Source organism: Dunckerocampus dactyliophorus, chromosome 17 (assembly GCF_027744805.1).
Source record: "Dunckerocampus dactyliophorus isolate RoL2022-P2 chromosome 17, RoL_Ddac_1.1, whole genome shotgun sequence".
Classification (NCBI taxonomy): Eukaryota; Metazoa; Chordata; class Actinopteri; order Syngnathiformes; family Syngnathidae; genus Dunckerocampus; species Dunckerocampus dactyliophorus.
Window position 1 is genome coordinate 18,130,155 of NC_072835.1, and position 17,789 is coordinate 18,147,943.

General features: G+C 41.1%; 2 protein-coding genes across 13 annotated transcripts in view; one reads left to right on the plus strand and one right to left on the minus strand.

Annotated features, from left to right (window-relative positions):
- mapk10 (mitogen-activated protein kinase 10) overlaps positions 1-3,136 on the minus strand; it is a 41,506-nt gene extending 38,370 nt beyond the window's left edge. For 5 of the 7 annotated variants that reach the window (XM_054756287.1, XM_054756290.1, XM_054756289.1 and 2 more), the window contains exon 1: positions 2,859-3,134. In XM_054756287.1, the coding sequence (XP_054612262.1) occupies positions 2,859-2,861 (3 nt within the window). In that variant the 5' untranslated portion in view covers positions 2,862-3,134. Of the gene's footprint in view, positions 1-2,858 lie in introns of all 7 variants that reach the window. The other 2 variants (XM_054756294.1, XM_054756288.1) reach the window with 2 other exon arrangements.
- A 2,582-nt stretch (positions 3,137-5,718) lies between these two features.
- Positions 5,719-17,789, plus strand: part of ptpn13 (protein tyrosine phosphatase non-receptor type 13) — a 64,621-nt gene continuing 52,550 nt past the window's right edge. For all 6 annotated transcript variants that reach the window (XM_054756883.1, XM_054756886.1, XM_054756885.1 and 3 more), the window contains exons 1-2: positions 5,719-6,051; positions 14,962-15,081. In XM_054756883.1, the coding sequence (XP_054612858.1) occupies positions 14,967-15,081 (115 nt within the window). In that variant the 5' untranslated portion in view covers positions 5,719-6,051; positions 14,962-14,966. The remainder of the gene's footprint in view (positions 6,052-14,961; positions 15,082-17,789) is intronic.

Below are 17,789 nucleotides of genomic sequence, written 5' to 3' on the forward strand. Positions count from 1 at the left end.
CAATTCACCTGCCAAACCTAGTGGGGCGTGGAAAACAAATCCTTTCCCTTATTTGATCATATAACGCACACAGAACGATGAACAACTCTGTGTCTGTCTCCTTTCTTTGTGTGAAAATAGGATCAATTAAGCGGTGCGCTGTTCGTGTGATGAGGTGTTCATGCGCACTGCGTAACTCTGAGTGTTCGGCGAAGGCCTTCAGACATCAACCAGTCAGAGTGGCTCTTGGGAATGAATTAATATGATTTCATTGAACAAATACTAGAATTTAAGTTTTAAATGTAGTTTAGTCCTTCCGATAGTGTTTAGGTCAGCAGAGAAGGCGTTGCTGGCCCTGACCACCCGCTACTGGAAGATGATCTATTAACAACGCTGGAACCTAAATAGAAGTCATCACAAAACCTGGTTCTATAATCGTCATCACATTTTTTCTTCATTCTGCTTGCTCAAACCGGGACAATCATGACCTGCAATAACTGCCTGGGAGGAGAGTCTCAACACATTCAGCTTTGCCAAGGACATCCCACTCTTCTTTTCCACATTGTACTGAGCAGCCACGACGGACACACGTATATCTACGCTACCACTGCATCGCAAAATGGCAAAATGTTCCATTTCCGATTCTACGGTCATCATCGCCGTTTTTCCCTAATTCTAATCATTTGAAGCGGGACAATCTTGACATGCAACATCTGTGTTTGGTCAACAGACCTGACCTGAATTATTACCAGTAATGTAATGCCGTCGCTTATCAACTTCTCGTATTTTTTAAACATTCCTTGTGCCCGGGAGGTGATTCTCTTCAAATTGAGATGAAAGCTAAATGCGGTTTATAGCTCATTCTACTTGTTAGTATCAGTCCCGACATTAACTACATTGTGCGGCGCAGCCAGGACGGACGCTACTTTATGGTCGTTATCAAATCAAGTTGTGGCATTGCACAAATAAATACAAAAAGCCAACAAAAAAACCCCACAAAATACGCATCTGGATTTAATTATTTAGAATTCTCATTGAGCTGAAGTCTTGCAAAAACTAACAAAAAGACAATAATGAACTTTAGAGGATATTTTTTCTGGGAGATGTTGGTCATTTTCCCACCTCAGGGGTATTGAAATTGTCATTTCTGAGTTCTATGGTTGTCATCACACCTTCTCTCTTTCCTACAACTATTTTGGTATTGCCAAGTTAACACAAAAAGCCAAAGAAAAAAATAAACAAATTTGTGGATTTAATCTTGGCTTTAGAGGATTATTTTTTGGAAAATGTGTGCCCTTAGGGGTGTTCAACATTTAAGGTAGTGGCTTTATCAGTGACATAATAACATACTGTACTGCATTTTCCAATGCTGACTTTCCACTGGCAAAAGCCTGGCAGGCCTGTGTGACTAATCAATATCATTATGTGCAACTGTTTATGTAATAAACCAGTTATTTTTGTATTCCTGTTATATCATTTACAAGACCATGGAGCAGGGGTGTCCGAACCTTTTCCACCGAGGGCGGCGTACTGAAAAATTAAACGATGCGGGGCCACTTTGACATTTTCTAAACCAACCCATGTAGATATGCAGAAACATTTTTTATATTCAAAGAGAAAAACAGCCTGCATCTCAGCTTTGTGTAATGGATAACAAAGTGTAGTATTAGTATGAAGTTTTTCTCCTTATGTTTCTGTTTTTTACTGGGGTTTTTTACAAATATTGCAACTTTCTTCTTGTACAAATTTTTCTCATAATATTATGGCTTTATTCTCATATTATTTTGACTTTATCATTGGAATATTACTACTTTCTTTTGCAACCAAAAATTCCTTTAATCTTTCGGCTATATGCTATTTTTTTCTCTTAATATTATGACTTTATTCTCTTGATATTTTGTCTTTATTCTTGTCAAATTACTGCTTTTTTCTATTGGTGCTGGGTTTTTTCTTGTTTAATAATATTTTTAGAACGTGCCAAGGGACAACAGAAAGACAGCCGGGGGTCCTAAATGGCCACCCGGCCGCACTTTGGACACCCCTGCCATAGAGAGACAGTGACCGCCTTAATATACACTATAAGCTTGGTTTAATGGTGAAGCGTGTTCCCTGCGGCACTTTCACAAGCATGCAAGCACGCTCCTGAATTATTCAACAATGCAAGGTCACAGCAGCCGAATCCTCTCGCTTTCTCTCGCTACCACTCTTTTTATTTGTGTTTTTCAACACGGGGGAGTTGTGACACATTAAAACACAGACTCACAGCCAAAGGCAACACGCCAGTAGTGACACTTTGCAAAATCAATGCACGTGGAGGAGGAATTTAAAATGTGGATATACTGTAGTGTTTATGGTGCAGTCAATATACATTGAAATAAAGCAACCAAACCATTATAAAGAAGATACTCATCAATCCGTAAATCTACATGAAATCATACGATCCACTTTACATGTCCACATTTATGGTGGACTGCATATTCTGCATAATGCACAAGGTATGCAGCTGACTTGTGAGGGGGTGGGGAGTGGATGGGGAGGGGGGACAAACTCTGCATGCGGGCCTACACAGAATGGAGATCCTGTTTTGAAGCGCATCATCCATCCATCCATCTATCAGCCATTTGCATCACTGCCTGCCTGCGTTGCAAACATGCTACCTGTGCAAGACAATTAGCCACATGTAAATTCCCATATGGGGATTAAATATCAAACACTGTATCTTAATGACTAATTCGAATGTATTCAAATATCCTTTTTTGGTCAATGAAGGGCGGATCCGGACAACAAGCAGTTAAATTGCGACTAATAATATATGTCTTATATATGTCTTCCATCATTAAGTCCCTCCCCATCGAAACACATGCAACGGTCCTACTTACCATTCCGTGCCAGCTGATGACGAACCCAATCCGGTGACAGTCCAGTTCAAAACATCCCGACCCGAAACGTTGCGGCGATCATGGCTAAAGGATCCCGAAAGGGCAGGTGGAAACCTCTTCTTTTTTTGTTTTTGTTTGAACAAATATAAACAAAGTGATGATGAACAAAAAAAGCGAACCAAGGATTGTTGATGCTCACCAACACCTTGCAACCATTGTGCTGCAAGATGCTGGCTGTACCATTGTGGACCCGGTAGGAAAGGAGGAGGGAGGGAGCGTTAGAGAGAGGGAATGGGGAAGCGGGGAGGGGGTAGATGCCATGGTAACCGAAGAGGAGCACTGCTGACGTCAAAGCAGAGCAGAGGGAGGGAGAAGCGAAGAGAGGAGAAGAGAAGAGAAGTGAAGAAGAGGTTCTGCAATGGCGTTTGTTTTTAACGGGGATAAACTGGTGTGGCGACAGCTATTGCCATACCAGACCACCTGATGGTGCTGTTTTTCTTCTAGTTACAATATCCATTGTTTCTTGTGAGCTGATCAAATCATTTATTATGCGTCTCCGTGACTTCCGGTAGTGGGCGTGGCTTGCATATGTTCAACTGTACATTCAAGGCCTGTAGGTGCAATTATCACCGCGGCTTTGTTCGATTTACCTAGCCTATCTGTTTAACCAGCTAATCTAGTCCAATAATCCAGCTATCTATCCATCTCTGGTTTAGAACTCAGAGACATGTATCCTTATACACATTCATTTCCCATTTGCTCCGTATTAAATATAAAATACCATATTTCCACATCCTGTATAGTGGCCCTGTTTACATCTACACATTCATTTCCGCATTTGAATAACTTCTCTGTTAAAAATACCACATTTCCACACATAATGCTCTTCAACTGCAGAGAGTGCCAGGCTCCTATTTGGGTGGAAATTATGTATTAAAGGGAAGCCTTTATTTGGGCGCATAAACGTTTTATAGCAATATTGTGGGTTTTTTTTTATTAAATAAACAATAATGCAACGTACAGTACATATATGACATTACTGCAAATATACTGTAATATATAATCATTTCTATCGGTATTAAAGACTCTTGAAATATGTCGCAAACCAGTCAAAAGGCTGCAGACACTTGCTCATGCTATTCAAACTTTGACTGGTGCTGCTCATAGCCACTACTGGGCATATTTCGTCGTTATCTGCGGCTTGCTATATAATATGTGATGCTATACTTATTGTTATAGTCGGTTCATTTAATTCCGTGATGCGATAATACAGCTCAATTTTTCAGCCGTTCATGCCGTTTGTTTTTCTTTTAGTCGCGATTTCTTTTTTTAGATACTGGCGGGGAAATACTGTATATGTATTATTATATTATGTGTGTTTTCACAGCTCCCACTCATTTATTTTAGATTCTTCTCTCCAATAAATCATACAGATATAGGCCAGTGAGATTATACAGTAGCTTCAGAAGAATGTGTGCTCTCTCGAGGCTTTTAGGCTTCTCTGCAGTGAGATAAGCTGCTTATAAAAATAGTAAAAGTCGCACTCACCTCACATTAGTGTGGGTGTTAGTTGCTTTATGCACAAAAATCTTGTGGGGATGCATCTAACAGCACTGTGCTGCACCTTTACAACAAAGTGTTTGTTCACAATGTGTTCTTGAGGAGGGGCTGGGGGGGTTGCCTGAAAGATTCAATGCCAGGTGGAATATTTCAAAGTGATCTCAAGGAAACTTTTTAATGCTATTGGGCTGAACCTGAAGGCAAACGCATGATGATAGAAAGCCTTGAACCTGTCAGGTGCCCCCCATTTCCAAAAGGCAGAGCCGTTCTTTCAAGTGCAAATCACCCAAATTGGAAACCCTTTGGTGAGATAAGACACCCCCCCTAGGCCTCACAGCAGAAGGTAATAGCCACTGGATCATACTAAAAGAACGAGTTAACATTTCTAGGTTGTCCAGCAAAGGTAAAAATACGATTAGACATTAGACAAGTAGAGTCTGGGAAATCCAAAGGGAAGGTGGCAAGCTAAGAAGTGGACATCTGGTCCTCAGGGTGCAAGGGGATAATCCATTTTTTCATTACATCAAGTAACTCGTGCATCACTTTGATTTACATATTTTTTAAAGTAGTAGTTCAAATCTGCTTCAAGGCTAAATGAATTTCCACCATGAAATGCAGTATAGTTTGTGTATTTCACACCACCAACAACTTACTCATTTGCTATGATTGGAGTGGCTGTTGCTCTATGCAAAAGTACAATAAAATATACTAAAAAGAAATCCAGAAATCAATACAGTTTAGAAATAATATATATTTGCATGTGAGAAAGCCACTTTATTATAATCCCAAAAGAGGGCACTATTAGTTTATGATTATTTATGATTATTTTATGTGCACAAACAGTCAGATACTGACGCTACAGTCCTGTGTTTACATACTTTTTTCCAACCAAAAATGCCTTTCCCTGTACGGTATTGTATACCGAGGCTGCGTGTAATGAGGTATACCAGCCGCTAGATGGCGAAAGACTGCATCGCTACGTGTGAGGTGGCAAAGTGGCACAAGCGAGGAAGGAAGTACTTCACGTTGTATTGCTTCCTGATTACCAAGGTTGGCAACTTTGATGTGGGGACAATTGGTGGGATTCTGTCGAACTTGATGAAATAAAAATATAATAAAAATGAGCGCTGCAATGCCATAGTTAATTCGTGGGTTTATCGTTTTATATGGAAAACAAGCAGTCGCAGCTATGGTGCGTCGTCATGGAGACGCTTAAACAAGCAGGGAGCCAATGGAGAGCCGTGGTGAGGTGTCTGGTTACTCGCGTTCAACCCACGCGAGCTGGGCTAAGGGAGGGAGGGGTTAGTTCGTCCGCTCACGTCCCCCCAGCAGTTATGGTAACTTGGCTGGGTGGAAGCGAGTAAGTGAACGCGGCTTGTTGAAAGTAGTGGAAAAATATATTTGTGGACTCGGAGCCCCACTCGGAGCGGATCAATCTCACGGCGGAAAGAGCGACCTGTTGCCCGCCAGTTTTTGCCTGCCTCGCCGCCACTCATCAAGCCAAGCAGGGTGCTCAAGATGTTGCTTTGTGGATGGGATGGCGTCTCGTCCCGTTCGTCTGCTCACTCGTAGCCTCTCCGGAGAAGCAACTTTTGCCACCCGAGTGACTCATTTGTAGCGCTTCTCTGCATCGGTAAGCAAATTTCGATCTATTTTTTTTTAACTTTTTAACTTAGCCACAGCGTCTGCTTGTTCCTTCGACGCTAACGACGCTACGGTGTGTTTACACTTTAATGGCATATACCGTATACATATGTACATCTCAATGTGACAGCAAGGTATTTTTACTTTTATAGTCAGTATTTTGTCCACTACAAAAAAAGATTAAGACAGATTTTCAGCGTAGCTGGCTGAAAATGGGGTAAAAAGTAGGGCTTTTTTACCATCCCAGTCTTCCCCAGGCTAGTTTTAAATCCCTGCAATTACAGTGTGGAGCATTTAACGGCTATATTTGGAAGGAAGCTTTCCAATATCCCTCCCCCCCATTAACCATTCAACAATTAATTACCATTCAACAAGTACAATTCCCCAGGTCAAAGGTCAAAAGTGTTTGGAGCTGTTGTCAGCCAAGCCAAGGGATGCGACTGATGAATGTCCCCATCTTGAGTGTCACAATAAAGCAGGAGGAAATTAGGCTGGGGGGTTGTAGGGGTGTTTTGGGAAAGGTGATGGGGGTGTGCTGCATGTCATTGTATTTATAGCAACCCTGTGATTACCACAAATGAAATGCCGCCCAGAAATGGAAAGGAAGTTCTAAATGTGTGGAAACACAAATCTCAAAATTCCCTGGAGATGATCCAGGACTAAATTGAACCAGCAGAAAACTGAACAATAGCGCTGCATTGAATACAGTCGGAATGAGACACGCTAACTGACAAAAACAAGGACTTCTCGACATGTGGCTGTGCTGTCAATAAGAAGTCAAATTTGATCTGAGTGACCAACTAACTAATTGGTTAAATGACCAAGAAATGCATCATCAAACTAAATAACTGACAACTAACAAACTGATTGATCAAGGGATGAACTGCAAATTGGCTAACTGATTAACAAAGTAACTTATTGACCATCAAACTAATTGGGTAACTGATCAGTCAACTTGCAAGCTGCTGAAACTAACTAATCAATTAGAAACTGACTGACCAAGTGGCCATCTGACTAATTGGCTGACTGACACACTAACTAATCAACTAGAAAGTGATTGCCCAAATGACCAACTAAGTCATTGGCTAACTGACCAACCTGCCAAGTTAGAAATCCATCTATCTGGCCACTGAACAAGCTGATTGACCAAGTGCAGACTTCCGTTTCTTCGGATCAGCAAGAAAATGGAACGCTGCAGTATTATGCTTATGATTTCCGACTGGAAATCCTCAGATGTTGCAATAATGCGGCTATGGTAAATCTGCAATGGCAATGAATGATCAGCAGTGGTTCATGTCATTCGTAAAACATTGGCTTGGCATGCTTGGAACCCTGACTGACCGAGTGGTAGAAATAGCCTGGTCGTACTACATTGTGCGTATACACAGTGGCAATAGCGAGGAGAGTCAAGCATTTGAAAAGGAGTGTAACAAACTCAAAGAACTCAATGAGACCATACACACCTTTCGGTTTAGCATTCAGGGTTACAGTATTTGCTCAAGGCTTTTGCCTCAAGTTGTGTGTCACTCCATTCCCCATACTGGTAACTTACTTCCTGTTTACACTCTTGTGGCCTAAAAGAGTAGTGTGTGATAACACATGGTTTGCAGGGATGCATTTTGTTCCACCTGGATTTTGAACAAGAAAAGAATGTGAACCAGGGTAGAGATGGACTAAATGCCCTATTGTGTCTATTGATTTGGACCAGAGAAAAAGAACTGTACGTTTTTGAAAGGAGCTTCTTAGAAAAAGCATGTACAAGCAGGTGGGCTCTGATTAATGTGAGTCGGCTAGAGGGCTTTCCTTTTTTTTATTTCTGGGAGTCACTATCTTTATTTCAGTCATTCCCGCTACTGGTTGCTCCACTAGAGCTCTGACCTCACAAGACACAGCTGTGGATACTCTTAACAACAAAAAAAAGTACTTTTGTCAAAGTCTGGAAGAAAGGACTGTTTATTCACAAGGGAGGGCATTCTAAATCTGTGTGTCTTCATTGAGTCTTTCTGCGTGTATTATGAAAACAGTCCTTGCATCATCAGACATGTTTGGAGGACGGCGTGGTGTGGGCCTTCGTCGTCATCGAAGCCTGCTGCGTCTCGTCCGGTGTCATTCTTGGAAGAAGAGGTTCAGTCATAGTTTTCCCTTGAATTTTCCTCACCGCCTCCCTGTCCAAATGTCTTTGCCAGCTGAGACCACACTTCTAATGTTTGGAGGATATGAACACATTTCCCCTCTGAGAGAGTTGTGTTTTGGGACATATGAGCGGAATTTGGTGTTGGTTGGGAATTCTACCGAATATACAGGAATGAACGTAGTAATGGGATGACAGAGCCAAAAAATGTGACTTAAATGGTGTAGGTTACAAAAGCAAAGTTATATTTTCTCCCTAGTTGATTGTTTTCAGATCCATCTGTGGGTTGTAGCTGTCACAGGCAGGAAGGTGGGAGGAAAGGAAAAGCTTCACCAAAGTACAGAGTAAAAGGCGCGATCACGTTTCCAGGATTAGTTTCTTTTAAGTCCTTGTGACTGTGGCCAAGCATTTTGAAAAGGGGCCTTTCACGCACGACACCTTTTTAACAACAACATCAAAAAATAGGTGCTTGCGTGACAGCGACATTTCTGGAGGCTGAAAACACAAACCACTGAAACCATTTCCATCTTGCATACTGTATGCAAACACCAATAAGGCAAATAAATGGAGACCATGCTTGTTAACCATCACTGTCAAAAAAAAAACTTTTCCCAAAAGCTGGCTTTTTCCTGTGTCGCTGTTCTGTACAAACAGCAGAATTCGGGAAAGGGGAGAGAGCAAGTTCCTACCCCCCCGGAGGATGTATCTAAGATGTAACAGGTGCGGGGGATGCTGCCGTGTTGTGTTGAAAGCAATTTCCACTGTCCGACAAATATGTAGCAACATTTGCGGGATTGCAGATTCTGTGTAAAAGGCACAAGCATAATAAATGCAGGACAGTCGTCCCTCGTTTATAGCGGTTAATTGGTTCCATACCCGGCCGTGATGAATTAATTTCCATGATATAGGATTCAATGTTAAATGGAATATTTTTGTAGTTAGAGCATAGAAAACCTGTTTATGACTTTCTTAATACGGTTTTAACATTAGAGCCCTGTCCACATGAAATAACACTTCTGTAGTCCTCCTAGAGCTCAAATATTATTCTTTGTTTGCACCACATTGCGCAACTCTTATGCTGCAGGAACTTGAGTCGACTGCAAGCTAGTTAGCCTCAAATGTATTTTTTAAGAAGCCAAAAACGTACCACTTCCACACCGAATGGGAGGAGAACTTTTTTTCACTCTATCATGTCGGACATACCATGGCTGACTTCATGCAGTGTTTAGGTAATGTAATGTAAAGTTAAAAGGATAGTTCGGATTTTTTGACATGAAGTTTTATGACATCACCATCAGCATTGTAGTCCAATAACAGAGACTTACCTCCTACTTGGTCTCCGAAGTCCAGTTCTTGTCAGATTTCTGTGATGAAGAACATGGCTCCGCTCAGTTGATGGGGACAATTAAGTCAAGAGTTTGGCTTCTAGAAACAATATGCGTTCAAAAGTTGAAGACATCTGCATCACAAAAACGCCTTCCCAAAAAAATCAGACCTCACAAAACTCTTAGCGTTATTATATATTTGTCTCCCGCCGTAACCCTGCGATTAATTGAGACGCCCGGCAAAATGGCACACATTGCTTTTTAAACTTTATTGCCGACAGCGGTGCTCACTTCCAACACCGCACACACATTTCTCCGTCGCCGTCCACAGCAGCAACACAACACGTCCCCATTGTCCGCCGGTCACGGTCACATCAAGCGAGGTGCATTCACAGACAGCAGAATTCTAAACATCATAATACAAGCAGATCGTTTTTTTTTGCACATGCACATTTGTCTGTATTGCTGCTGCCTCTGCTGTGATAATTAGGACAAATTGTTGTGGATTTGATTTCATATTGGTTAACTTATGATTTAGTTATTATTTTTTTATATTATTAAAATACTTTATTAAAATACTTATTATTAAATACCTAATAAAGTATTTTGTTGAACTTGCATGCCACAAAATTCAGTAAAGATAAAAAGGCAAAGCTTTCGGTTTGGGCACCGTTTAAGCACCCGGACCATTTCAAAAGTACTGATTTGGCACTGGTATCGGATAATATCTAAACAATACCCGACCCCAACGTTGGTTCCCTCAGCCAAACCAGATGAGAACCACCAATTTATACAACATTGTCTTCTGTAGGCTTTTCTGGGTAGCTTCAGTGAGTGAACACACTAAAGAAAATTAAGCCTAGACGTGGTGGTGGCGGTGGTCTGTTCACGCTATTTAGGGCCTCCAAATCCCCCCCTTCAATAATGAGCAGGGCCGTAGTCCAATGAGAGAGGGGATGGCCTGCACTGCAGCCTCAGCACGGATAAAAACATTCCACGGTAGGTCTCTGTTGAAATAACAAGGACCCGCAAAACAATCAGTCTTCACAGCACTCCGCTCTCGCCATTCTCACGGCTAATGAGCGAGATGGCAAGGAACCCCCTTTGCCTCTCACTCTCGTCTCCTGTCTCCCATGGAACAGAAGGGATAACCTGCATTCCTGCATAAACATGTCAGGCCTCTTACATGCGTACTCATTAACTCTCTTCTCCAAACGGGGATTCGTAGAAAGAAGGTTGTTTCACATATTGCCTGCAAGGATAAAGGCCACCTCTAATGAGTCGGCTGACCCACTTTAAGGATTCCTGGTCAAAATCTTCCCATAATGCCAAACACCACTCAACAGTACATTGTTGCTTTGAAAATGTTTGCAAAATATATATGCTTAACACTAGTTTCTTTAATAGTAGCAGAACATTGGAATCACATTTTAACCCTGTTATTATGCGCAATGAGGGGCTGTGTTCAAAGACACCACCTCATTTAACATCCATCCATCCATCCATTTTCTATACCGCTTCATCCTCATTAGGGTCGCGGGGGCATGCTGGAGCCTATCCCAGCTGACTTCGGGCGACAGGCGGGGTACACCCTGGACTGGCCTCATTTAACAAATGTAGCAAACTGTAACTGCAAATTAAGAGGTACGCAGTGTCCTTGAACACATCCTCATGTAAACAGCGCCTGGCCAGCACGGAGAGCACCGTCCTATTTAGGTCCTACTCCGACATGAAGAAAGCAGGCAATTATGGAGATGCTCATCGGCTGTGTGCGTTATATGAACCAATAAGTGACTTCAGTGATAATGTTTTAAATCAGGATTGAGTTAAAACATTAAATATATCCACGTATTGATTTTCTTTCTTTGATTATTTAGAACATACATACACGCATTGCTGTAGAATGATGATGTTGAATGAATAAAGATGTGGTGGAAGACAAGATCAGAGTATCAGACTCTGGGTGACTATGTGGGGATGCAACACTAAGACTGTGCCGTCAAAACTGAGAGGTGTGGCTTGACATGAGGCGGTAACGAAATTATTTAATTATAATTGTTTGAAACAATATTCAATATTTAACTATTTATTTAAGTTAAAATATTTTACATAATTAAATGAATATGTATTGATTAATTACTTTACTTCCGTTACAGTCTTTTTTGGGGGGCGTTTTTTTTGACAGCTGTAATTTTTCTATATGGAGAGTCCCCCTCTCTTAAAGTTTCGAACTCCTGTTTCCATGCCAGTGCTGTATTGAGAAGAATAATTTTGCCTGGAGGAGTTCCTAGTGTGGCTGTAGCTCAACTTCCCGTAGTTGACGTCATACTTTTTTTAGACCACAAGTTGAGACTGAATCAACAGAGCCTCTGCTGGTTGCATCCGAGTAGTGCACTCTGTTGTGCCTCAAGACTAGATGAATCAATTCCACACTATCCACTGAAATCTTAGTGACCTATGACAAAAAAAAAATAAATAAAACGCGGCAAAATTGAAGAAGGAAACTCATCTTGAGAGCTCATGTGAATGCAGGGTTTAGGATTTGGGGAAAACGTTTCACCAAAAACTCCATTAATGTTCAAAAGTAAAATTGGCTGCTGTGACGACGGACGTGGTCATTATGTTGCCTGCTGAGAAACCTACGTTGTGCCCATCTGTGCAAGCGTGGGTGTGTGTTGCTCTTAAAAATTGGTGTGGTCAGGTGCCTTTCTATTTCGAGGCAGCAAAAAGTGGTTATTTCATTTAAAGGAGGAAAACCAAGTCTAAATTTAAACAGTGCAGTCCTTTCGTCAGGCATTAAGATATGCTTACTTTTGGAGAGATGCTGTTTGAAAACACTTCAACTACTTAAAACAGAGCAAGAAAGATGTTCTTCCTGTGCGGATTTACTCATAAGGTTCTTTTAAAATGGCAAATACAGTTGCCTACAGTAGATGTGGATTACCTAGTGCAGTATTGCAAAATGACAATGGCATGTCTTCAGACCTGTTCTGGCTGATTTAAAACACGCATTGGCAGAGAAGTCTGATGTTCAATTTCTAAGAACAGAACAGGTCAGGTTGGGCTGACTACACTAGACTTAAACACATCAAAATACTTTTATGTACAGTAAATCATTGTATTCCAAACATTGTAAAACTGAATGTTTTTTGCCAAGCCCTTCTTGTCTGTCTGATGCTACTCCCCTTCCTCCCTGAGGTTATTTTCACTTCTTTGATATTGTCCAAGGGTTTATGATAGGAGTCAAAGCGTGTTGTGGCATGTGCGTTTGGACAGATTGTTCTAAGGTAATGGTTCAAACTTTTTTCCAAGACTTCTCCACTACAAGCTGGCCTTATACAGGGGAAACTCGAATGTAGACAAAGAGTAAGATAAAGAAAAGACAACGCTGAACATAGGATGACCCCTCTTTTCAGCTCATTCAATCCCAGCCATTTTTCAAAAAACAACCCCTTCAGTACCAGCCTTTTTGGACAGATCTTTCGAGGCACACAGAATATTGTGTTCTATGGCTATATAAACATGGAACCTACCAAAGGAAAGATGAGACTCCCGTCTTTCATCAGAAAAAAGTTATTTTGTACCTTTTTCCATCGGGAGAAAAACAGCTTTTTGTGAAAAGATACATTTCAAGCATTACTTTCATGTTGACACTGATATTTTTGGCTTTTGTGACTGCTGGAATATCTAACCAACCATACCAACATAAACAACACATACAATTTTCACGTTTGGAACTGAAATATGAGTGTGCATTCGTGTGTATGTGTGTGTGCGTATCTGTTAAAATTTCCCTACAATGCGTAACTTCCTGCGTGCTACACTCCTCCATGCTCTCTCACTTCCTCCTTCCTGTCATGTGTGTGTTTTCCATCCGCGTGGTCTCTGCCGAGTTCTTACCAAATGCACTTCTGCCACCTTGTGGCCGTTGTTATGGCTTAAAATTGCTCTGAAATCCATTACTGGGGAGTTGCGTCATCACCTCTTTTTGCAAAAAAAATGTAAAAGTCATATAAATACGTTGCTGGGATCGGGCGTTCGGGTTTATAAAAACATATAACTACATTTTTTGTATTGAATGAGTTAAAGACCCCTTTTTGGGAAAATAAACTCCTGATCAAAAATTAATATGAGCATCAAAAAAGTTTAACACCACAGCCTTTGAAGGCCAAAATCCTGGCAAAAATGTGCTTTCAATGTCATTTTTGTCAGGTATTCACACTGTCATGATCTCTTGATGAAAAAGGTGAAAACATTTTGTTCTCTCTTTGAACACGGTGCATAAGCAAGACCTCTTGCAGCGCGCCACTGATACTGAGGTTGGACACAGTAAGACAGTCATTTGAAACTTCTAAACTTGTTATTGGACTAAAAAGTTTGGTGATATTCCCAAATGCGGTTAGCTTGTCCGTAAAGATACGGGACGATCCTTGGCCCAAATGAAGGTTGTTCCTGGTGCCGAGTGCAGTCCAATAACCATCAGACAGCATCTACGAAAGAAGAGTTTTAAGAGTTTCCTTCCTTCAACACCATAAAATTGCCCGTTTTAAATTTGCACGAGGATGGAAGGTAGGGAAAAAATTATATTGTTTGGCTTGACAAGTAGATCCCATCTGAGATGTTTTCCACACTACACAGTGGAGCGGGCAACATCATGATCTGGGGTCCTTTATCCTGCAATGGGACAATGGCGATTCAGGTTGTGCAGGGGCGTCAAACGGCAGATGGCTATGTGGGGATGTTGCAGGGGGAATCCTTCATGACTGAAGGCCCTTGTTTGTGAGGTAATGACTGGCTTTTTCAACAGGACAACGCTGTAGTTCACAATGTCTGGACTTCTTTCAGAGGAATAATGTCACTGTTTTGGACCATCCTGCGTGCTCCCCTGATCTAAATCCAATTGAGAATATTTGCGGATGGATGGAATGGAAGTTTACAAAAATGAACATCAGTTCCAGACAGTGGATGGCCTCCATGAAGGCATCTTCACCACCTGGAGCAACATTCTCACTAGCTTCCTGGAAACACTCACTGGAATCAAGCATGCCCACACCGATTTTTGAGGTTATCAACAAGAATGGCACAGCTACTAAGCCTATTTCAGTTTAATGGTTGCAATAAATTGCTTACACGATTTTTTTTGGTCTCACATGTGACGTTCATAGTCTGGGCTTTTGTCTATTGAGGCATATTTTTCCCTGAAAACATCAGATCGTATGACTGCCTGGGCATTGGACTTTAGTCTGAGTATTTGTCTCAGATTGTTGCTCATTTAGGTATATAGTATTTAATGATCCGACATTTGCACTTGATCATTCTAGGTGTGATTTCACCCCATGCTCGAGATTTACCTATTTACCGTATAGGAGAAGAAAATGCTTGCACCCTCTTGGCTGGAAAAAATCTGTAATCTAAACTAACCTGTCCATCTCTGCTTGTACAGGTAAGATGCATGTGTCTCTGGCAGAAGCTTTGGAGGTCCGAGGAGGTCCGCTCCAGGAGGAGGAGGTCTGGGCGGTGCTCAGCCAGAGTGCAGAGAGCCTCCAGGAGCTCTTTCACAAAGGTATGAATGTTACCTTCTGATATCCACGCTTCAGAATTTCTTATTATGATACAATATACCGCCATATTAGCCGTACGCTGACTATTCTGAAGTATATCAATTTTCATTTATACTGGAATAAATGCTTGCTCTCAAATGTGTGGGGTGTACTCACTTTTGTGAGATACTATATGTAATATTCACACTCCAATTAGCCTTGCTGTCTATATACAGTATATATTTTTGGCTTATCCTGTTAGCCTGTTGGTTTGAGCCTTATTTTCCTCCAAAAGGAAATTCTGTATCTGCTTCAGTCAACACTTCTTCTTTAGATAACCGTGCATTGCTGAAAAACTGAAAGTGAAAGTCACATTTAATTTATTTTCTGCATAAATATTGTAGGTATACTTGTTCAAAAGTATATGGGAATATTTTCTGTGTCAGTCAAAACAGCTTGGAGGGAAAAGCCTGACTCAAGGGAAGTTTTAACGCTGGAGACGATACAGGATGTGAGTCAGCAGGCACCACGGAGCTCTCCTCTCTCGCTCTCGGTGTTGTTCAACGTTTAGGTGGTGCTCTGTCCGCTGTGAAACTCGCACGGCACCTGATTATGTTTGGCACACAGGCAGGCTACTTTTGAAGCGGTGGCGCAGATTCAGTTTCACTTACATCTGCCCCAACCAGCCAGACCTCCGCTTGAAGATGTAGAGCATGCGGCCTGCAGGTTTTGGTGGAGTATAGTGGAGTTTCTGCGCTTCTTGTCAGCATGGCCTCTTTTCTGCTGTGGTCGCATCTATGACAAGAGGAGTGTGCATAAGCACTCTCACGTTAAATTCATCTGTTAATATAATTATAATTAATCCATTCCAAAATCAAGCTGTTGTCATCGTAGTACCATTGGAAAAACTGCACAAGCATTTTATTAAAAGACAGAGTTAACAGCCATAGAAGTGTAAAAATAAGTTAGCATCCGTAATATTAACATTTTGAACACTCTTAAAACACTTTCTTAACTTTAATGACAAATGGTAAGGTTGAAAATTGAGTCTTCATTGTGTTTGAGGTTTTTCCTTGCATCTGTCACCAAAGTTCTTATGTGGAGTTCAGTTGTTTTTTTTTTGAGGAGCATGGGTTTAGACCAGGGGTCGGCAACCTTTACTATCAAAAGAGTGATTTTCTGGGCCAGTAAATTTTCGTGCAGATCTAGTACAAGGTGCAGTATTCATTTTACATTGGGAAATATGTTTTCCTTTCTCAATAAACAATGCATGGATCTTACTGTCAGAATTCAGGCATAATTGGGTAATTATGAAGGTGTACAATTTAGCACTCATCCCAGTTATGAATGTTTGGCCTTGGCGATGGTCTTTTATATTCCTGAGTGCCATTGCAGGTATCTCTGTAGATGCATCTGTTATGTAGGTGTACCTAATTTTGGCGTGGTTGCTAAGTGATTGTGAACATGCCTTGTTTAGTTTACCGTCGCTATCACTTAGAGTCAACAGAAACTGATACTCAACCATGGATGTATGCTTACATAGATAGAGTAGTAATAATAGCTTTTGCTCTTCAGACGTCACAGTTATGAAGAATACTGTATCGTCATGATGATAATTCTCTTTGTAATACAGCAAGTGTTTTAGGACAAAGGGAAGAGAGCATTCTGGATTTAAATGAGTGAATTGCCTTATTGGGTGGAGTTAATTCCAGGTTGTTTCCTTCCTGCATGACTCAGTCAAGCGTTGTGCGACGTGACATGACATTTCCTCCAAGCACCTTTCCAAGCCTTATGAACAGACTCGTCAAACAATAGGTGCTTTATTCTCTCCAAGTATATGAACAGCAGCAGTTAGTTACAATGTTTACTTAACAGGGACTTGTTTGGAGAATAAACCTGATTGCTTCTTGTGCTCCTGCCTGTCATATGTTGTCTGAATTTTGCAGTTTCTTTGCTTGACCCTGTATAATTCACAACATCATTGCGCTATACTGTTTGTCCGCCTTTGTATATAGTGTAAATGTACTTGTATTTACATATATTTTTACTCACTATTTGTAAATATGCAACTCTTGTTTAGCTTATATTCTTTCTATTTTATTATATTTGATTCATATTACGTTGCAGTGTTTTCTTTTTCTTCTGCAATTGTGCAACCAAGCAATTTCTCTTGTGGATCAATAAAGACTGTCAAAATGTAAGTATGCAGTGCAGGGGACAAGGCCTCCTGCTTTTATCAAATGTTTGCTATCACATGCTTGGTGCGGCATTGGATATATGAGATAACTGTCTGCTGTCCCTCACATTCTATCACAATGATAGTGTATTGTTGGACGAACTGCCTTTACCTCTTTATTTGTGTGAAGAATGATCAGAGATTTTAAACAGGAAACTCCTATTTACATAGCGAATTCCAGCTTTTGGGGAGATTGTTTTTATGCACAAAGTCAAGTTCATCTGGGTGCTTTTTCGGCTCCTCTCTCGGGTTTTTGTATCACTCGAAGAAAAGAATTTTGCAGCACTGCTCAAACATTCCATTGTATATTTTTAAAGCGCTCACTAACCATCTTGCTGGCTGTGGCTTGGTAGGAAAAGGGGCATATCTCCCAAAGGCCGTTCCTTTCTGCCTTTTCTCTTATTTTCTCACAGCGTTCTTGTTTACATCCACCATCTTGAGTATCATTCAGGCTATAATGTATAGGCATCATGGTGCTTTGTTGTAGTGATTTAC